Source organism: Lolium perenne, chromosome 2 (assembly GCF_019359855.2).
Source record: "Lolium perenne isolate Kyuss_39 chromosome 2, Kyuss_2.0, whole genome shotgun sequence".
NCBI lineage: Eukaryota > Viridiplantae > Streptophyta > Magnoliopsida > Poales > Poaceae > Lolium > Lolium perenne.
The window spans coordinates 110,689,705-110,712,212 of record NC_067245.2 but is presented as its reverse complement, the minus strand read 5'-3'; the positions used below and the strand labels follow the sequence as shown (position 1 = coordinate 110,712,212).

Here is a 22,508-nt window from a genome sequence, read left to right as displayed (position 1 = left end):
GAAGGCCACATGGAGTGATGCACAAACATTTGGCTCACATATTCCCACTTGCTTGATCAAAAATGCATGGTCCTTTAACTATTTTCGTCAGGATGGAATTGACATCTATACCTATCTTCCAAAAGCTCCAACATCACAGGCCATACAAATACAAGCAATGATGAATTCTGTTCTCTTTTGCCACCTCTTAATTAATTTTCCAACTAATTTCACCAGTCCATCCCAATCCTCTCCGTGCAAATGCAAGAATCCCACGGCTGCTTGCATTGCCACAGCGCCACACCAAGCATGCATCTATTTATACCCCACCTGAGCTCTCCCCCTACCCTCACATCTCACCAGCCACAAGCTGACTGCAGCAAACACAAACACAGATACACATATATCCAGCTATACCGATTGATCATGGTGAGGCTAATGGAGATCTCCAAGAAGTGGCACGGCAGTTCTAGCAGCAGGGTCACCTCCCCTACCGCCGCTGCTAGTGCAGCCGCCACCGCACCGGCGTGCCCACGGGGCCACTTCGCCGCCTACACCCGGGACGGCAGCCGGTTCTTCGTCCCCATCGCCTGCCTCACCAGCGACACCTTTCGGGAGCTCCTCAACATGGCCGAAGAGGAGTTCGGCAAACCTGGAGACCGCCCCATCGTGCTGCCGTGCTCCGCCGCCTGCCTCGAGCAGATCCTTGCCGCCTTCCGGGGCGCTTCCAAGAAGTGCGCCGGCAACGCCAGGACCAAGATTTGGTAGTAGCAGCCTAATTAGATCAATTAATTGCACCGCTGCTGATTGTTAATCTAGTGAGATCGATCCATTGATCGACCCCTTCATTTTCGGGAGAGTAGCTCCATCATGTTAATTTTTGCTTCCCTCCTGGTAAATGGTATGTACATGCCAATGCGCATGTTTTCAGGAGGGTTGTTGTGGTTGCCAGTTGACATGATGTAAGCATCTATTAGCTAGCTAGTCATCATTTTCTTTTCTTTTTCTTCTATTCTTTGATTTTTTTTTCTCCTGAGTATGCCTATTGTGTAAGGACGATTATCTTAAGTTGTGTATTGGTTAGTGCTTGTTGCAAGGTTTCATTATTCTTCGACGGTAATGGTCCCAAATGTAGCATCCCAAGTGTACTTGTTTATTGTATATGCATACTTATATAACACGGTCATGGATTAGTATGTGCAAGGCCTGTCATTTTCCTTCTCATATGTGAGAAGCAAATGAAGCTTGGATATGCTTTGTTTAATTTATGTTCATTATTTGCTCATATTATCTTGGAGTTACTAACTGCATTTGGCCAGTAATGTTACTTACTAAATTACCCAAACATTATCATTTTTAGCATCTATATATTCCTCCCAAAACTCTACATAATCGTACCACTAGTTTAAGTCATCATATAATCATACAACAAAAAACAACGTCATGTATTATGGCAATACTTCCTGAGACACATTTACCTATAATTTAATTTCTAGTATCAAAACAACATATTTTAAAAGAGATCAGTATGTATTTAATGTATTCAAAGTTGACTCTAACTTTTCGAGGTGTGGAATATTAGTTTTGCTATAACAAAATATTTGGATCCAAGACCAAGCGAGAGCTCGGTATTGGGAACTCATTACTTAGAGTTTAAAGCGCCTCGGAAAGTATATGAAAAGAAAAGATGCATGTTTCATCGTGTGAACTCGTGAGGGTTTTATTAATATAAAGCCTGGCATTATGCATTTTATCTAAGAAAACACTAGCTAGCACTCCAACTAAATTCAAAGCAGATACCAGGGCTATTCCTACTTTTCAAAAAAAAAAAAAAATCGACAGACGCAGAAGTACGTACTGATTTCAGGTGGCACATTGCCTTCACCATGAAACAAGGCACATGGGAGCCATATGTCCTAGCAGCTAACCTAGAGCGCATAGCCATACGCTAGCTAGCTAGTATACTGCTACCACTTGCCAAAGCTGAAGCTGAATCTGAGTCACGTAAATATAGATGGCTTGCTACCATGCACATGTATCGATACATTTCCGTTGGATGTCGCTATGCAATTTAATAATACGGGAGTCGCTATCGACTTGTGCAAGATTATTATTCGAATTAGCAGTTGGATATGTGGTAGAGTGATGGAACGAGAGAGAGCCTTTGGGAGTTGGCCAGGAATGTAGTGAGAGTGAGTTATCAAGATTTCGGATTGCGATGGGGAATCAAGCGCGTGGCCGGCTTTGCTGTTTCATATGATTGGTGAACACTGTTGCTGTTCTATTCTGGCCGGCCGGACCTATCCTTTTAAAATTCATGAAAGGGATTGCGCTGGGATAAATAAAAAAAAGCGGATTACATGTCTTCAAGCTGGAGATACAATTTGGCTTATGTTGAGAGTTAGAGCATCTACAGCCGCGTCCCCCAAAGCGTCCCCCAAACCGCGCCGGATTGAGCGTTTGGGGGACGTGTTTTGTTCGTGCCGTCTTTGGGGGACGTCGCTCCCCAGCCGCGTCCCCAAACACCGCCCCCAAACATTTAAAATACTGTTTTTGGCTTTTTTATTTCAATTTCCACAAACTAATACATAATTTGGAACGTGATTTACACGAAAACATAATTGGGAACGTGGTTTTCCACAAACTAATACATAGTTTGAACCATCGTTGACACAAATATAAAATTTTGCAAAGAAACTAAACCTAACTAGGCCGTGCATCGAAGGTTTCCTGTGTTCGCTGCTAAGAAAGAACACTCGAGGGCACACCCAGTTACCTAAACTGGAAAATCCAGCTGGTGACGGTGCCCTTGTTGGTTCTACCGAGGAAGAACAAACAGAGACCTCCGTGCACGTATTCGCTGCGAAGAAACAACACTAGTCGTCCTCCTCGTCGGTGCTGTCGCTGTGGTAGTCCCGGCGGCACCGCGTCTCGTCGAAGACCTTGACGCTCATGTCCCTGTCGCCGAAGTAGGAGAACAGGAAGATGAAGCCGGCTTAGAGGCTGTGGTGCCGCGCGAACTTCTCCCAACCGATGTTGAGGTACATCTTGTCGCGCGCGTCGTAGATCACGTCGACGATCCACCGGTAGTAGCCGCACGCAGCCTCCCGCAGATGCATCGTGCGCGGGCGATCGTCGCCGGCGACGTAGTCGGCGAAGGAGTCCGGCAGGGGAGGTTGCGCGGGTCGCCCTTGAGGACGAGGACGAACTCGAACCGCACGTCCGGCTCCATGTCCATATCCGACGATGATGAAGCCGGCGGCGTGGAAGGCGACGGCGAGCGTTCAGCTCTGCCGCGGCCACGACCACGACCACGGCCGCGAGATCGGCCTCCGCCTCTACCGGACATAGCGTCGAGTCTTGTTGAGATGGTGGCGGCTAGGGTTTGGAAGAGAGGCGCTAGGGTTTGTGTGTGAGAGGGACGATGAGAGGCGGCCCTTTTATAGGCCGGAGGGAGGCGGGGAGCGGTGGCGCGCATTAACGCCGGCACGCAGAGCTAGGCGCGACGGGACGCGTCGCTGCGTCGCTGCGGGAACTGCACCGTCGCTGCGTCGCTGCGGGAACTGCACCGCCGCCAATAACTTTCGTCGCGAGGTAGGCGACGGTTAGGTTAAAAATTTATTGTGCCGCTGACGAGTCGGCCCCGCCACTCCCCGTCTCGCTTTTCGTTGTGTCCGGCGTCCCCGGTGCGTCCCCTGTGGGACGGGGACGGGCTCGGGGCGCCGGACACCGAATGGGGGCGCGCCGGACAAAAATGGGCTTTGGGGGACGCGGCTGGAACGCATTTCTGTCCGGCGCGCCCCAAATCCCTTTGGGGGACGCTTTGGGGGACGCGGCTGGAGATGCTCTTAGCTTCCGAAATTTGGCTTTAGTTGGAGTGCTAGCTAGTGTCTTCATGATGTTTGCTAGTCTTGGGTTGCATGAATTGCTAGTCTTGGGTTGCAAGGTTACATCCGAAATTTTACTACTTCGCATGGGTTGCAACTAATAAAACCATTAAATCACTTTGTGATTCCTGCTAGTCATAACTTGCAACATGGATTATAACTGAGATTCGATGAGGTCGCCTGATTATGATTAAGTTAAATCTCAACCGACTAGAAATTAGTCACATTCTTTGATTTTCTTTTGAATAGAGGCAAAAGTTTTTGCCTCATCCATTAGTTAAGTAGAAAATGCCCAATTTTTAGGAAAAAATTGGACGAAAACCTACAACAACGGGGCCAAACCCACACCCACATCCGCCCACTCTCCACCACGAGGGACACAACCAGCCATCCTAGCTACCCACAGAAGCTACACAAACGTGAAGCTCAAGTCGGCCTATGCCAAACAGATGGCTCCCGAGAAAAGGTGGCAGCTCCAATACTGAAGACGAGCCCTAGAGAGGAGATGCACAAGACCTGCCCGAATAGGACATTCACCGCTGGACCACCCCTCGAAGGTCATCGTACACTGCCAAAGGCAGCTTCGACTTCACATCAAGAAAAGACCAACACGAAGACACTCGGACACGTCGGAACAGAGCTGATTAACACGATCTTGCCGCTACCAAACCTTGCTCTTCACCAATGTCGTTGCCTCACAAGCCTCCACCTAAAACTCCCGAGTCACCTCATCGCCCAACACTCGGGGCCGCCGCCCCGACATTCCTATGCTCTGCCGCGCCCTGCACGGTCAACCGAGACAACCACCTTCCGGGGCTGCCGTCCCGACATACCACCACTCTTTCTCGAGCTGTAATGCCGCACGAACCAGCAACCCGTAGCCCAAGCTATCCAGAGTAGTCGGCTGCATATCACTTACATCACACCAACTTATCTGGGACCGCCGCTCCAATCTACCCCTCTAGGACGCATCAGGATGAGCCGACTACCATGCCACCCTCACGGCCAAAATGGCCACCCACTTATGTGATTAAAGGATGAAGAGCATAAGAAAACCATCTCATGGTGGGATGGCTGAGCTGAGGAGTTCTAAAGGTATGAACCAGCCCACCAAGGTCTACATCCGCGTCCTCAAATTTACGGAGATAAGTCGGTACGTTGCGTACAGCAAGAAATTAGTGGAACGAGCTTGTGTGCGTGCCTGAGTATAGCCTGTCTGGATAGTGGCCTGTGCGGCTGTGCTGGTTGACTTGAATCATCTTTCTAATAGCAAATGGAAAATAAAATGCAATTTATAATAAAAATAAAGGGCTTGGCAGCTGGTTGTATGAAAGATATATGACACGTTGTGATTGATCATCATCTTGTAGTACAACGAAAGGGCGTCGATCGATGGAGACGGTCACGAAGTGCGTGTTTGGTTAGGCCGGCCACCGCATGAATGGCCGCCAGCCGCTGCATGTGCCTGATAGCCTTCGACGCGTGCATCTCCCAGGGCCATTTGTTCTGCCGGAGATGCAAGCAAGCGGCATGTTCGTGAGCAAGTACGACTACGAAGTGGAGTCTCAATTCAGAGGACGAGGCAATGGGCTTTCACACGACTGTTTCGCATTTCATATGCACTCATGCAAATATATTTGGAGATCATCAGACTATCGTGCAAGATAAATGAGATGCACACATTTTATGGAACAGTTCAGAGTATATATCACATAAGTTAAAAAAAAAAACCATGTGGACCGCCTCACTAACAGTGTGCTTTCTTTCAAACAAATGTTTCTATGTCAATTCTTTTACACATCTGCAGGTTGATGCTCATGCGGCTGGAGAAGCGCGGCTCCCCTGAAATGCAAGATCTTCTGCTGACTGGCTCGACGACGCTGCCTCCCCACCAACGAGAGGCGCTTCCGACACCACCTTACTACATCCGCCTCCTGCCCCTACTGTACTCCTGATGAGGATACGGATCATCTGTCGCTGCTCCGGGAAGTTTGGGCCTTCTTTCTTAACAACAGCACCTAGCCCCCTCCAAGCTTCGTAGACGGATGGTCTCGATGTTGCACCTCGTATGAAGTTTCCTCTATCGCCAACGCCATCGCTTGGAGTATCTGGAAAAGGCGGAACACTCTCATCTTCAACTCCCTCAATGAACCACTCCCTCTGGTTGTCCGCAGATGTATTGAAGATCTTAGGTTGTGGGCTTTTAGATGCTCTACCCCTACCTCCTCTTATTTCTTGGTGTAATAACTATGTCCCCCTTTGATCAGCTAGGTCCTCTCCCTCTATGTCCTCTAAAAAATTGTAATGGATCATGTTGCTTTTTTGAGCATTGATATAAGATGGTTTAGGCCGGCGTAAGTCCTCCGTAGTCCCGGCCAAAAAAAGAAAAAAATATATAATGAGCTCAAAACATCGACATGCGTGAAACTAATTAGACCATAATGAAAAAACCACAAGATATACTCACATCTAAACAATAATCAAGTTACAGCTCGATCAAATCCTTAGTAGTTGGATTTGCTTCGTGATTCATGTTGATGGAAGTTGTACATGGGTCGCAACTTACCCTTTTTAATTGCATATGCGCATTACATCTCACGAATAATTGAGCGGGACTTTGGCCCCCTTCTTTTAAGGCTTCTGGAGCAACTTCGCGGTCCACCATATCACAAGCCTAAAATAAGGGTATAGCTTCCAACCCGCCTATTTCCACTGCAAATCCCAAATCGTGAGTAAAACCAGAATCGAGCGCGGAGGTACTTCTGTCCAGCTTCCCAAGCTTCTCGGATGAAAACGAACCGGTACCCACCCCTACCCCTCTCGTTGCCTTTATTTTCGAAGAATTGCCACCACGGTGGAATAGTCTGAGAAGTGGAAAAGGAAAAAAACGAGAAAAAAAATGAAAAAAGAGCAGAGAACAGCAGACTCGTCCCCTAGGGTTCCTCCCGCCGCCGCTCTGGAGCAGATGATCCGTATCCTCATCAAGAGTAACCCTAGTCTCTCCCGATGAACCCCTAGGCTTCCTCCCGCCGCCGATGCCGCGACCGCCGTCGTCGCGCCCTCCCGCCACCCTGACGCCCACACCACCGCCACCCACGGCCGTTGGGCCCTCCCACCACCCCGACGCCCGCACCGCCGAAACCGTTGCCGCCGTGCAGGTCGTCGCCGCAACCTCGTCCTCTCCCGTGGCCGCCGCCGCATCCAGCCCTGCTGCCGGGTGGGCATAAAAACCGTGAAACCGAAAACCGAACTGAAGCCGAAACCGAACTAACCGAAATCTCAGTTTTTTCCATTAACCGCTATTTTTTCGGTTTCCATTTATATTAACCGAATTAAATTTGGTAGAATTCGGTTTTTAGCCCCACCAACCGAACAAGACCGAATATACCGAATTGAGTAACCTACCATCAATTTGTGCATAAACCGATCATTCCATAGAAGCCCAATTACGTTTGATGTTCCGAAAATTGTTCATTCAATGTATGACTTTGGTCTTTGATGTACTAGCTTTTTCTGAATATAGCGTGAAGCCTGCATAATAGAACACGTCACTCGAAGTCTTAACTACCCCTTTTAATCACTCACGAGTGATGCACCTGTACCACGAGTGCCGCAGCCTACCAAATAGCATCCCTCCACGATTGGTGCTCATTTGTCGATTTCTTGCGCAGTTGATTCTTTTTGTGTTGATATGTCAATCACTATTTGCTTTCTTCGGTGGTGCCTACTATTTGTTCAAGTGAGTAGGTTCATTCGGTTTTAACCGAAAACCGAACCGAATTTGTCGGTTAACCGAATCTTCGGTTTCCTAAATTTTCATGCCAATTTCGGTTACCATTTTCGAAAACCGAATTTGTTCAAAAACCGCAAAAACCGAACCGAAATTTCGGTTAAAACCGAATGCCCACCCGTGGCTGCCGGCCAGCTCCACCTAGGAATACATCCTCGATTTCCCCTCTGCTTGCCACCTCCATTCACCCGTCCTCCCTGAGCTCCACCTCCCACCTGCCGGCCGCATCCTCCTATTTGTCCTCTTGTTGTTGATATCCATTCTTAATTTCCATCGATTTATGTAAAACGGAGAAATCATGGTGCAAAACGGAGGTCTCATCTCTCTACTTGCTCAGAATCACAATCTGCTACAGGCCGCTGATGAAAATGGCAAAGATTGGTTCTCTGTAATGCTTGAAAATGATTTTTGGAAATTTGGAGGTGTTACAGACATTTCACAACTCAGTACATCATATAAGACAAACTTTTAGAAGCCTAAAAAAAGGAGGCCTTAGTCGGATCACGGCATCTCGCCGGTGAGATGTTTTGGTTCTTCTTTCTGCGGTGTTTTGTTCAAAATGATTAGGCAGCGCTTATATTTTAAAATCGGAATAAGGTGACAAAGAACCCGGTAAAGACAGCCCGCTGAGATGCCACGAGGCCACATAAGCCTGCAACCTCCACCCGTGCTTTGCCCGCTCGTTCAAAGGCTCAAACACCCACAGTTGCATGTGGGCTTCGACACAGTGAGGAGTACGGGTTGTTTGTTGAATTAACACTTAGAACGATGCCAGGGTCTGCAAAAAAATTCAGATCGAAGTTTCTCTTTTCAGTTTTTTCTTGTTTCACACACGGCAACCAAATATGTGCATCTTCCTCTTAGATTATCATCCATCTTATAGGTCTTGTGAAGCAAAGTCCTAGACAAATGAAAAAAAAAGTCAGGCTGCTAGCGAGCTAGGGATTAGAATACCTGTCATTTTCTTTTCAGTTTTGCATCCTTTGAAAATTATTCAATAACTATAAATTGGCCAACCCCCACAAATCTAATACTCCATCCATAAATAGATGCCAAAGATTTTTCCAAATTCAGATGTATCTATATACTAAATTATGGCTAGATACATTCAAATTTAGACAAACTTTTGGCATCTATTTAGCACAGAGGTAGTACTTCTAGCATACAGAATTTCAAAGCGTAAAATAGAAAGCGCAAAACCATTGGAGGGTTTCCATCGAAAAAGAGGGAACACCCTGTCTAAGAGCATCTCCACTCGTTTGGCCTCCCCATGCCGAAATCCGGGGTAAATTTCGTCCGGATTGGACGAAAACATGGCGTGGGGAGGGCCAGTTTCCCAGCCGCGATCTCAGGCGAAGACGGCGATTTAATTTTGAAAAACGAAAACTTGACGAAATACGGCTAAAAAAGATTAAATTTATACTAACTTTAATGATATTTACTATATAGAGGGCGAAGTTCATACATAGAGGCCGAATTCGAATATATTTCGAATTCGGCCAGGGGAATACAACTTTAAATATTAAAACACGGTGCTCTACATGCCGAAATGGCGGTAGAAAACTGTGTAGTCCTTGTCGCCGTCACCGCCATCATCGTCGGAGCCGTCGACGTCGAAATGCGGTGGCGCCGCCTGGCTGCTGCCTTGGTCGGGGTCTCCCCACCGGCCACTGTTGCGCGGCGGGGACGGCGAGGGCATGTACCACTCGTCGTCGGACTCCTCGAGGTCGATGACGGGGACGAGGACACCGGATGGAGGAGTCGCAGGCTGGCGGTAGCGAGCGGCCTGCTCGAGGAGCTGAGCCTGCCGCTCCGCCTCCTCCTTCTCCCACTACTCCCTCGAGGGGCATGGCGTTGTCGGCGGGGACGAGGTCCTGGAGGGACCTCACCATGACGGCCTCGAGGATTGCGGCTTCCTCGGCGTCGTGGACCTCCTCCTTCACCGGCTTGCGCTTCCGCTCGTCGGAGGTGCCTGGTTCGCGCTTGGGGAGAACCAGGCGAAGGTGGCCGCGTGGCGTCGACAACTCGCGGATGACGATCCCGCCGCCGCTGCGATCACGGTTGCGCGACGGGGAAAGAGGCTCCCGTTTCACCGGCGCCAAGGTTGGCGCCGACCTGGAGCTCGGCGTCGACCTCGACGCCGATCCGGTCGACGAGGAGCTGGCAGCCATGCGACGTGGCTGCCAGCTGCCCCGGCGGCGGCTGGCCGATGCCCTCGACGGCGGCGGCATTGTCAGAACGGGCGCGTTGCCGCCCTCGATGTGCTCGATGACGGCGTCGAGCGTCCGGCCCGGCACGCTCCACCAACGCTTGCGTCCGGCGGTGTTGTTGCGCGGAGGCGGCGACGGGCCGTCGTAGGAGGCGAGCTCCTGCTCCCACCGCCGCAGGAAGTACGAGTTCCACGCCGTGTAGTTGTCGGGGTGGTAGCGTGGCTCAGCGCGCTCCTGGTCCGACAAGGTTAGTCGGGCCTCCTCGATGGCGACGTCGAGGGCGTGTTCCTGGGGCGGCGGCGGGATTGGCACGCCGCCCGCACTTAGCCGCCACCCGCCGCCGGGAGGCCTCGTATCCGGCGGGCAGGGATACCCCGCCTGGTGGAGGAGGTGGCCCTCCCACGCGTGGAGCGACTGGCGGGGAAAGCCGTTGTTGGCCGCGCCATCCTGCTCGTTGAACGCCATGGATCTCGGCGAGGGAACATTGGCGAATAGGGTTCGTCTCTGGCTGGGGTTTCATCGGTGCTATGCGTCGCGGCGAGCTGGATTAATAGGCAGGGCTGGACTTGGCGATTAAATGCCACGTGGATGCTACGCGTCCGCGGCGAGCTGACCGGCGGCAGCCTTTACTGCGCGCGGAAGACGATGCGTGTGCCGCTGACCGGTCGGGTCCGGGTCCACCTCTGCGGCGAAGACGAAGCGAAAGCACAGGAGAGAATTCTCGGTGTTTCGCGCGCTTTCGCTTCGTCCGGAGTCCCCGAGCGCGCCTCAGGGGACCGGAGATGGCGTGGACTCACCGGATGAATGAAGGCCCAAATCCGGGGGGAAACGAGGAACCGGAGGCACGACTAGACCGAATTTCGCCGTCCGGATTGGAAAAACAGCGCTCGGGGGCCTCGTCGGGGAGACGAGTGGGGATGCTCTAACACCCTGTCTTCTGGGCCTCGGCGCCAATTGATGCATGCAGCGATTCATTATTGTTCCTAGAGAGAACACTATTAAGGCTCTAGGAGATACAACAAACAGTTGGAGGAGGCAAAAACAAATTAGGCAAGGATATCTGCACACTGATATAAAGAACAACACACGCGACAGGATAACCAAAACTAGCTAACGAGAAGGGAGGAATGGTACTATCTTCTCCAAGATTACACACTAAATATGTGCAATACCAAAAAAAAACTAGGACTGCATCTGTACAACAAACTATATAACCCTTAAGTGATACAAATCGAAGCCAATGGCAAACAAAGAACAGTGCTGCCGCACCTTGAGCTTGATAATCCAGGAGAAATATAACAAGCCCTGCTTCATGGAATCATGGTAAAAGATCAGTGGTACATTAATATATATATATATGTTCCTCAAAGGCTCAAACCTCAAAAAAGGAACAAACAGCTATCGTGAAGATTTACCCAAAAATTGACACAGCCCATCAACATGACATACCCACGAGATCAATCCAAAATTATCACTCAACTACAACAAAGAACGCCTTACTCCCCTCGTGGAAAGGGCTACAAAATAACCTTGCTACCAAAGATTCAAAGGACTATAGAATGAAAGGCGTAGAACACTACAAAAAAAAACTGTCGTAACAGCTGCTTCAACTATGCCCTGAGTGAGATCGTCCTGGACGCCTCTTGTGATGCCCTGAACTTCGAACCACCTGGGAATGAAGTTTATCACGCAAAATGACTACCAAAACACATGTATGTCTTCTTTGTTCCAGTGCTTACCTCATTTATTGAGTGTAGCATATCCAGAACCTCTGCAAAGGTTGGTCTTAGAGCTGGATCTCTTTGCCAACATTTCTGGAGTAGACCAACAAGCATAGGATGAGTATCAGCAGGAATGGTAGGTCTCAGATCCTGCAAGCACAGGAGTAGGATTAGCTGATCATGTTCTCGAATTTCCTATTTGATTGCATAAGATCTACCAATCAACCCTGTGTTCATCCTTTGTTTTCCTAGGGAAAATGAAGATTGTTGTAGTCATGTGGACTCGTAGTAACAATTGTCAAGTAATAATGTGATATACCTTTTGAACAACAGCCACAGCTGCTTGAAGAGGTGTCATGTCTTCATAAGGAAGCTGAAATGAAAATTCAACAACAGTTAGCAAAATAAGAGTTCAGGATAGCTGCTACTTGTATAATATATCTGCAAAACAGACAAAAACCTTTCCGGTCATCAGCTCCCAAAGAACTATCCCAAAACTGAAAACATCTGCCCTTTGGTCATAGGGCGAGTGTTCAATGACCTGCAAGCAGTTAGTCAGAAAATAACTCAAAGCAGTAGTGGTCCTCTTAAGAGGCAAATGATCAACCACATAGTGAATATGGCACATATATGGAGTAGCTATCACGAAATTTGTATACCCCAGCAAGGAAAAGGAGCTTGAGCTCTTTGCATGGACGCAATATATTGAGAAACCATCTGATATGGTTTACTTTAGTAGTTTGAACATACTCAAAGGAGCTGAACATACTTTCAGAAACCATGCTTTTTCCTTACAACTTTCAGATATTACAAGGATTTGATTCTAGATTCTTTAATCGTTCTTAGATGGGAAATAAATACATACTGCAGACCCAAGTAAACAAACTATATTCTGCCATTATAATAGCAAAAAAGGAGAGTTGCATGGGATATTCATTTCGGCTCATGGGTGCACTATGTGAAGACACATTTCCAAAATATCAAAAAAATCTAAAATAAAAATGTGCATGTACATGTAGACATTTTATGTTCGCACACAAGTTTTTGGGAAAAAAGAACATTTTTTGTGTCCCGTGTAAAAAAGACAATTTTAATGTTCTCATATGACCATTCACAGGACATTTTTTTGTCTTTTTTACACAGACCACATAAAATGTTCGTTTCCCCCGAAAACCTATGTGTGAATATGGAATGTCTGAATATACACGCGAAATTTTATCTTGGAATTTTTAGACATTTTTTAATTTTATTTTTTCTGCATTTTATATAATAGGTTCATATGCACCTATGTGCCGAAACACCACCTCCGAGTTGAACCGTATGCAATCCAGACATCATAATACACAGTCAACTGAACTGCAAAAAGCTACATTTAAGCTATGGGACAACAATTGATGGAAGGTTCTTTCATAGAAAAGGCAAATTAACCTCAGGAGCCATCCATCGGTAGGTTCCTGTTTCTGCAGTCATAACTCCAGATTGGTCTTTGACCCTTGCTACCCCAAAGTCTGCAACCTTAACAACCTGCAAGTTTATGAGCAGTTTGTATGACAAAATGCAGTCAACAAACCATAAAAAATCATGAACAGTCAAAGTACTTCGAATTAACTAACTCTTACTTGAGTAAAGCTAACAATCTCCGTTTTGAGGTTGCATGCAGAAAACCAGAGGTTTTAGGCTTTCTAAGCTTCTAACTTATAACCCATGGTTCTACATGGTTTAAGATAATCCCAATTCCCACCCATGCTGACATGCAGTGCAAAGCCAGTGAACGATCAGTTTTGTGCTTGCACCACTCAACACTACAGAGTGGTACTAACTCGGATGGGAAGTATTTAGAGTGGGGTTTCTAGGGACCATATGGCATCAAAACTTGGGATCAAGTGGCACAAGCGGTAACTCATAAGTTTTCTGCAATTACAACCGTAACACCTAAATTTTCTAGAATCTACTCATATATTTTCTTGGAATATATATGTGTATTAATGGTAACAAACACAACTACTTTAACTTGGTCATGAATCGTGCCAAAAAAAAGTGTCATGTTAAACACTCCAGATTAAGAGATCCATGATTAGGTTCATCACATAAGTTTTCTGCAACTACAACCATAACACCTGAATTTTCTAGAATCTACTCATTTCTTTTCTTGGAATGTATATGCGTATTAAGGGTAACGAACACAACCACTTTAACTTGGTCATGAATCGTGCAAAAAAAAAAGTGTCATGTTAAACACTACAGATTCAGAGATACATGATTAGGTTCATCACAGTATGCAGTTTGGTAAAACATGTTTACGCGACACTGCAACAATATATCATAGGCAATAAAGTACCTGGTCATCCATAAGAAGATTTGCAGTCTTCAAGTCCCTGTGGATAATGTTAATTTGATGTAAGTAGTTCATTCCCTTGGACACGTCGGATGCAATTCTTAGCACATCTAAGAGCTGAAAACTGCCTCTATGGTTGTAAATATAGTCGAAGATGCTTCCTCCACGCATGAACTCTGAAAATAAAAAGATGGTAACTAGTATAACATGAATGGTACTCCAAAGTATACCTGTATACCTCTATGGTTGTAAACATACATGAGCAATTTTGCATAAGTTTTATGACGTGTTAAACCTGTATACCTGTAACTATACACATAACAGGTGGTCTAGTGCATGCACCAATAAATTGCACAACATTCTTGTGACGAACCTTTCTGCAAAATAGAATAAAATAAAGGAACAGATCAAGCGGAAACACTTAATGCCTCACCAATTAGAAAATGAAAAAGGATACAAACATATTGATTACATCTTGAGGCAGTTAAGTGTGCAGCGAATGAAGAAAACATTTAGGCTGATATTCTTAATGATTATTGGTGCACTGTTCTTTTCTGCCAGTCCCCTATGCCAGTAATTATCCTCTACCTTTCAAAATATTTTTACTAAGATCTACTTGTAATTTTGACCTGACTACCAAGCCCAAATTCTGCATAACTATTTCTTGCTTTAAGAGTAACATCATGATACAGCTTGGAGCCTTGGAGACGCGGATTATTACAGTGAGTCCAATTTTCATTTGAGTTCCTGTCAGTAGAAAGGAATATAATCCTAAGATACGTATTTCTTCGCTGAAGTAGGATGTCAACATAAAACATATACAATACGTAAATCTCATCACTCACTTCATTATATATACTTCCTGTGCAAACTCACGTAGCATATCGACGCTAACCCGCTCAGGCTTGAGTACTTTGATTGCTACATCTTGGCTACAATATGACCCGTGGTATCTGATGATCAATACACAAAAGTAAGTTAGTTACAAACAGAGACGAAGGACAGGTTTTACATCCAGAGCCTAGGCACCCAAATCGGTATGTGCATTGTGGTTTGCGGCTTTTGGTCTAGATATCTTCTAATACCCATGGAAGGTGTTCTTAAGATATTAAGATAACCATACTAAATTATTTTTGGTCTAAACTAATTTGAGATATTGACAATATTGCATAGCTACAAATGTCAAACTAAATAGTTTCTTACTAAATATTGCACACCCAACTTTGAATCCTATATCCATCATATACATATATCAGAATTTTTTAGTGTGGGTGCCTAGGCTCCTTGGAGCCTTGAGTAATTTACCCAAAGTGGAACTGCTACTTCAGTTTATAGAACATACAGATCGCCAAATGACCCAGATGCTAATTTTCGCTCAAATTTGAGAAGCCTTGGATCAACTTCCCAAACATCAGTTGAATCAGCTGGTATCTGGACACAATCAGCTGGAGAAGAATCCTCCAAGAGCTGATGGCCCATGCTAACAGCCGTGGAATGAACCAATGGCCATGCTCTGTACTGCATTAGTAGGTAAAAAAAAAAACTTAGAATATGAACACATGCACAGCAGAAGACTTCTAATCTTAAATGGCACATAACAGCACAACTAGTGATTGTGTTTCATTGTTTACAAAATGTACTTACTATTATGTAACATGTTCAACTAAGTTACATGGTTTCTGTCCTTGCTAAAATTGTTACACCAAAACAATCAACCACCCAACAACAACAATTTTCCTGATTCAGATAATGCTCGTGAATTACTCTTGAAGATTTACTTAGGAGTAGGTTCATTCTCAACTAAAAGAGCTGCTTGGCCCTGTTAGGGATATTCCCGTCTCATCAACATTTGAATAGGTTCAGAAAACAACAGCATGCCCAAACATAGTGTTTTCTTCCTGATATACACTACATTTGCTGTTTCACAGAAACTTCCAAGTATATGCAATTGATTCTAAAATTGTGTTATTGCAGTGATGAAATCATGGAGAAGTGTACTATCATCAGTGCCAATGCCACAAGTAATATTGGTGTTTGACTCAAATTTTCTAGGATACCCATCTAAACGGGTTCAACATTCTGCACCGTAACAGAGACTGAACCTGGCCCTGCATAAAATCACCTTGAACTAATCGGTCCAGATTACCATAACATTTGGAAACCAACAAGAAAAAAATTAAGAACCGCAAGCATAAATGGAAAAGGACGAGTTGTAGGACTTGAAATGGCTAAAAGACGGTTCCCAGATGGCGGATGTTTTGAATTAGTTGTTGCTCAGATATAAATTTCTCTAATTTGACTATAGCAGCCTCGTTTTTTTTGTACTTAGGTCTGCAGTGGAGGTATTTTTTATCTTGCGCATCCTCCATTATACTATGTACTCCCTCCGTTCCATAATTCTAGTCGCAGATTCGGATGTATATATTGAATATGTCTAGATACATCCAAATTTGCGAGAAGAATTATGGAACGGAGGGAGTATTTTAAACAATATAATACATTATTTCAGTGATGTTATTCTTATATAAAATTATTCAGTGGAACTACTGATTTTCACTAAAAATATAACAGTTGATAGTTCAAGAAGCTCTCAACCGGTCAAGCCTGGAGGTCTCTAACTAATTATTCCTTTCAATAAACAGAAAAAAATGTTAACAAAAGAACTAACATAGATTTATTCAATGTCAATACTCAATAGTAATGAAGTTAAATAAACTCAACTGTATTCCAGCAAGAGCATTACTGCATCTGTTACCTTTATTTCTTCAATTCCCCTCCTCAATGTATTTCGTAGAGTGTCAACCTGTAATTTTCAAGAATTGTTTTAACAAAACAGCAAAATAGAAAAGGTAGGCACATGCAAGGAGTCGTAATTAAGTGAATACTACAATTTCAACATCTCTGCAATTAGCAAGCTTTGTTACAAACCATGAAAAATGAGGACATTGGTTCGTTATAGTACACTAGAGGGCCCAAAGCATTACATGTAACTAAATATGGCCATGGTTCTGAAGGCGGTAAGGCGTCCTGAAGCGCTGGAGGGTGGGACGGGGGGGCTCTACCGCCTAAGCAGTAAGGCGCTCTGGGGTGCTCTATTGCCTAAGAGTTCCTTAAGCATCCTAAGGCGGACGCCTTAAAATGCTTTTAAGCATGCTACCACAAATACAGGATAGATACCTGATGGTAGCATGTACAAAAGAAGGATAAGAGAATTAGAGTAATACAAGGAAATATATGTTTATGTTAGCTTGCAGCTATCTTAAACATTTGTATCCTTTATACTGATATTTCAACTGCATTATTATCATACTATCGAATTGTTAGATCCAACTACAAGTCCCATTCTAGTGGATTTTAAAAATACTGAAGATGGTCGTTATACCACATAAAATTCAAAATGTAGCAATTACAGATTTTTTTTTTAACTGTTAAGTATTGTCAATAGATCACCAATTACTCATGATCATGGAACAGCCCCTGGCATGCAGTCAAGTCTATTAGGGCTGACTAGGGCAAGGAATTGGGAGTATGCATGCGAATATTCATATTTTGAAAATTGTTTGAATTTCACAGATATGTCAACTATTAATACAAACTCTTCTCTGCTTCTTACTCTCTAGAATTTGTAAGGTCTTAGACTTGAGGTGAGAAATTAGCTTCCCAGAACTGCTAAATTTGGTCTGATGAATATTAGTACAATGCACTATCTCAATATGAATCCAACTGTACCCTCAAAAATGAAAAATCTAAACTCCTATAACTAAACAAATTATGACCTTAAATCTGAATAATTTAGTTTTACCCTTTGGCAACCGTTGACCATTACCATATCAGCTTAGATTCCCTCATGTTCAAGACAACTAGACAACAATTATTAAGGTTGCATTACCTCATACTTCCAACCATCGACAACAAAGATATCCAAGGAATAACCATCACTTGTGGAAAATGCATGCGCTTCTTGAATATTAAGACCAAGCTCCCCAATTAGAGATGTTAGCTGCATGAAACAATAGTACATTTCAGATGTTGTTCAACAGAACAACTAGCCAAAGCATAGCATGATATACCACAAGTATAAAAACCATAAATAGGTAGGGATCGAACTAACTGATCAAGTATATACTGTAAAATATAAACAGGTATGTGCTTTCTTTCCATTAGTTGCGTGAAGAAGAGAGTTTTATATAGTTATTAGAGCATCTCCAGTAGCGTCCCCCAAACCGGCCCCCAAAGGCCTTTGGGGTGTGCCGGACAGAAAGCCATGCCCACCCGCGTGCCCCAAAGGCCTTTCCAGCCCGGCACGGCCCAATACCGTGTCTGGCGCCCCGGGGCCATCGCCGCCCCCACAGGTCTCCTTGCGAGCGCGCCGGACACGACACGGTAACGATGTGGTGAGTGACGGGCTAGCCCTGTCATAGACACAACAACAGGCGGGCAGCTTTCCATAATGGCGGGGACAGTTCCCAATGCGGAGGCATGCAAATTAGATACAATAAATTTAATGTGAAGAAAGAAACCAGTTTGTGTGCTAAATTATTTTCTGAACTATTACACATGTCAGTTTGAGCATCATCTTTACTCGTGCACCTACTAAATCTCAAGCAGAGGTACTGCTGTGGTAACTGTATCCTTATTCCATACAGAGCAGAGACTGCCATGATATACATGTTTGTTTATCCATCCAGTGCTCAGTGTAATTTGGCAAGCATGTGGTCAAAGAAATCAAAACTGACACTATGGCAAAGTGTTTCAACAACAATAGTATAGACCAGCCTATAACACCAACAGACTGCAGTACGCATATCAGCCCAAAAGAACCACATGATTACTGCCTCAGAGATACGTATTATATAGTACACCCTCCAGTTCATGAAAAGATTCAGTAGGTTCCAAACCTTTAACTACGTATATTTTCTGAAATATTTCGTCCTGAAACTGAAACATACTTTCACGACTTCAAATTTTAATTGATTCTACAGATATAAATAATACAAATTTGCGACCAAGGTTACATTTCGGAGAGTGTTGATGTCCAAAACGTCAGTTTTCGTGAACTGGAGAGAGTACACTAGCCAACCTCATTGTGAACACCAGGAGGAAGGACTAAATGCATGTTAGTGTTGTACTGTTGTCATTCTCAAGATTAGACTGAACTCCCTCCGGAAGGACCATCCATTTAGAGTATCATATTTGTGAGTGAATAGGTATTGCACCAAAAGCATACCTTCGAACAAAAAGGAAAATAATGCTCATGAATAAGTGTACAGAACAAAGCTGGAGCCTGGTATACCAGGCAAGCAGACGCCATACTGGCTGCAAACTACAGTGCCAGCAGCAATTTCATTACTAAGCACCCCCTCCCCCCAGTTCCACAACAGTAATGTGAATAGCTATGCAAAGCTTCACCGTGCTTGTTAATTTTACAACAATTCTGGAAATATACACAATTAGTTATATAACTTATCTAGAAGTTCTGTAACTTGCAGGAGAATACCATAGCACATAAATATATATGTCACTGTTGTGAGAATGATAATTTCCATCTCAATAAGAAGATGATACTTTTACCTGACTAAGACGCTTTGGCTTATCATCACATGCAAATATAACTTCATACAGAGGCCTGTATTGACATTAATATCAGAAACTATTGACCCTCTTAACTTATTGTTAGCAAAACGTAGTTAAACCGAAAAGGGCCCAACAAATAAAATGGTGGAAATGCAGCAAGACAATTTGCTTACATACACCAAAAGGCATGAAAAATATATACTAATAGTTCAATTATATTTTTGACAGAACACTAGATACATTAACAAGCATCTTTCTATCGTACGATGCAACTCGGAATAAAATTATGAACTGCACAATATTAGAGAAGCTGAAAACAAAATCACCTTTGATCGCTTGATGCAAAAGCTGAGCATTGAGGATCTTGTTCCTCTTTCTTAATGGAAGTTGCTGAATCAACTTCAGTGCTTCCGTCAACTGTAACAATCTAAAGTAAATTTGTTAACATACTAAGAAGTGTAGGTCATGATTTGATTTAAATAACATCCTTGTGAAAACTAGAGTATGTTCAACCGCTATCTGCAGTCCAATAGATATCATTACACGTATCTGAAAGTTTTTGCATTTAATCTCTGTATGTTTGATCAGCAGTCTACAGATTTTGATTCCTTAAGTGAAAGGCAATTTTAGACATTGCTATAGACCTATAGTAACTTCTTTATATCAAAAGCAGCCCTTTGAACACAATAAGTGTAATATTTTTATAATTGCCTCAACATAATAAGTGCAGTTCATGACGTCAATGAATATAATAGTCAAGAAAGAGAGTGCAAAATTGAGCATAGTATGATAGATATTATTACAAGTAGGAGAAAGTTTTATATGCATCTAATATCCCTATTTTGACCAGGAGTCAAAAGGTTGATAGTGCATTTTGATTTTTCAAGTGCGAGACAAGCTTAGGCATAGCTAGAAAAACATGGTAGCAAGAGAAGCTACTCCCTCCGTAGGTTCAATATTGAAGAACAAAACGTGGGTTATGTGCTACAAAACACCATCATGAATTTGTATTCGAACAAATTTTTCAATGGGATAATTTTATGCCACATGTCTCATGCATTACTGGTCAAATTGATGGTAAAAGTTAAATCACCGAAGAAGAGGGCGCCTAGTAAATAGGGACGGATGGTGTATTACACGTAAGAAAAAGAAATAGCTGTTAACAGGTATGGTATAATACCATGGCAATATGACCTAGTGCACAGTAATTCCAATGCAACACAAAGTTTTTAACTTAGATAGCAGCCCGCTATAGATCCATAAAATGAAGTGCTGGGATCATCTTACGAGATAATCACCTGTGAATGGCGAACATCAAAGACCAGCCCATTCATTGGTTCACGGGCCTCCTCAAGCAATCTCTTGTGCAACAGAATATCCTCAACCCGCTCGATATTCACATCAAACGCATACCTGTCCAAAGCACACGCAGACCCAAGCATGTCTAGGATTAGCCGAATTGACGGAACATATTCTAATAAGAGCTCTAAGCTTATCGCTGCAGCTCCCAAGGGGCATGAATATGCAACTCTGCAGTACTTTACAAACAAACTTACCAGCTAATTAAGGATCTAAAGTTCTATTGACAAGACAAGCCTGGCCGTGAAAACTAATGGAGACCACCCAAAAGAAAACAAACCATGTTCCACCAAAGAGTAGTTACGATTTCCAAGTTGTGTGCACCATACAGAGCTTAACAGTATACTCAACAGTGACCAGTCACATGTTTTTATTCATACAACTCTTATGAGAATTAAGGAAGAATCATCTAAACGAATATATTTACGGGTGGACGTACTAACCACATGAGCAAGAAATATCTCATGTGTCACATGGACAGAAATAAGCTTACAATGCCCTTGCTAACTAAACAGCGGATGAGGCCAGCATAGCTCGTCTTTGGACGGGGGAAATTTCTTTACTAGTCCATTTGTAATGAAGCATTATGTGATTGATTGAAGAAAGGACGACTTGTACTGCGAGGTGTTGTACTGCCTTGTAGTACAACTGTTTGCAGGGAGGCACACAAGTGGCACGGGTTGGGATAATCTAGTCTAGAATTAATTAAGCTAACAAGGTAATCAAGTGAGTCATCTAACAAATCGATAAGGAAGCGGTCTTTGGTGGACCTAGATAAGCACAGAGTTGGATCGGCGGCGGAGAAGAGTAGTAGGCTGTACACTAGTTAGCTACGGCGGCTACGGATAGCGATCCCGATCCCCACTGGACCCCCAACCGCAACCAGGCAACAGCAAAGCGAAGGAAACAACCAAACACGTCTACGATCCAACACAACAACAGTACAGTACTAGCTCATTAGCTAGAACAACAAAACAATAGCACTATAGCAGCTACTGTCTAGTTGGCCATAACGATCGAACAGTAACATAGAGTGTACTATCATCGTGCAGCTTATGCTTCCAACCCTAGGCGCGCGTCGTAAATTCGGAACAGACGCGCAGATCGCATGCGCGCGCGGGCGTGCGAACTGACTGGTAATTGGGACGAATAGAATATACGAGAATGGGAGAGGCCGGGGAGAGAGAGCGTGGAGATGGTTGGCGAACCTGGCAGGGAGGCTGTGGAAATGGGCCCAGAGCTCGTCGTCGAACCCGGGACGGGCATCGGCCGCCGGACCTCCGCGGATCCGGCGGAGCACCTCGCGGTAAGCCTCGGCCTTCCGCCGCCTCCCGGCCGCGCCGCCGCTGGCGGAGGGCGGGGGCGATGCGCCGCGGCTGCCGCAGGACTCGGCTGCCATGGACGGGCGCTAGGGTTGTGGCGAGGCGTGGAGCCGGAGAGGGCGGCGTGGTGGATGGGTGGCGGAGTGGGAGTGTAGTCTAGTCATGGAGGCGACCTCGCTGCCGGGCGGGGAGCGGCGCTTTATACGAGGAGAGAGAAGGAATAAGGATGGGGGAGGTGGTGGTGCTGAGTCACTGCGACGGGGAAACGGGAGATTGCTCGCCTGGGCCAGGATTCGAGGCGACAACTTTTAGCACATCAGCCCTCGGTTTT

At 44.8% G+C, this 22,508-nt stretch overlaps 2 protein-coding genes across 2 annotated transcripts; one reads left to right on the top strand and one right to left on the bottom strand.

Annotated features, from left to right (window-relative positions):
* Positions 1-314: 314 nt before the first annotated feature.
* Positions 315-980, top strand: LOC127330225 (auxin-responsive protein SAUR36). The gene has a single exon (XM_051356507.2). It carries the CDS (start codon positions 406-408, stop codon positions 745-747), a length of 342 nt encoding a protein of 113 aa, XP_051212467.1. The 5' UTR covers positions 315-405; the 3' UTR covers positions 748-980.
* Positions 981-11,187: 10,207 nt separating this feature from the next.
* On the bottom strand, positions 11,188-22,425 carry LOC127333651 (serine/threonine-protein kinase STY17). The gene is made up of 15 exons (XM_051360042.2): positions 22,064-22,425; positions 20,795-20,909; positions 19,823-19,923; positions 19,494-19,548; positions 17,812-17,922; positions 16,678-16,725; positions 15,265-15,440; positions 14,768-14,875; positions 14,226-14,299; positions 13,926-14,098; positions 13,016-13,111; positions 12,048-12,128; positions 11,907-11,960; positions 11,606-11,737; positions 11,188-11,535 (listed from the first exon to the last, which is right to left on the bottom strand). Exons 1-15 carry the CDS (start codon positions 22,252-22,254, stop codon positions 11,473-11,475), a joined length of 1,578 nt encoding a protein of 525 aa, XP_051216002.1. The 5' UTR covers positions 22,255-22,425; the 3' UTR covers positions 11,188-11,472.
* Positions 22,426-22,508: the final 83 nt, after the last annotated feature.

Excerpts from the sequence above, each read along its gene's own strand:
- LOC127333651 (XM_051360042.2), bottom strand. The coding sequence starts at position 22,254 with ATGGCAGCCGAGTCCTGCGGCAGCCGCGGCGCATCGCCCCCGCCCTCC. Across the intron at positions 20,910-22,063 it reads TTCCACAGCCTCCCTGCCAG|GTATGCGTTTGATGTGAATA; the intron begins GTTCGCCAACCA and ends TGCTTTGGACAG. Across the intron at positions 17,923-19,493 it reads AGCCAAAGCGTCTTAGTCAG|CTAACATCTCTAATTGGGGA; the intron begins GTAAAAGTATCA and ends TGTTTCATGCAG.
- LOC127330225 (XM_051356507.2), top strand. The coding sequence starts at position 406 with ATGGTGAGGCTAATGGAGATCTCCAAGAAGTGGCACGGCAGTTCTAGC.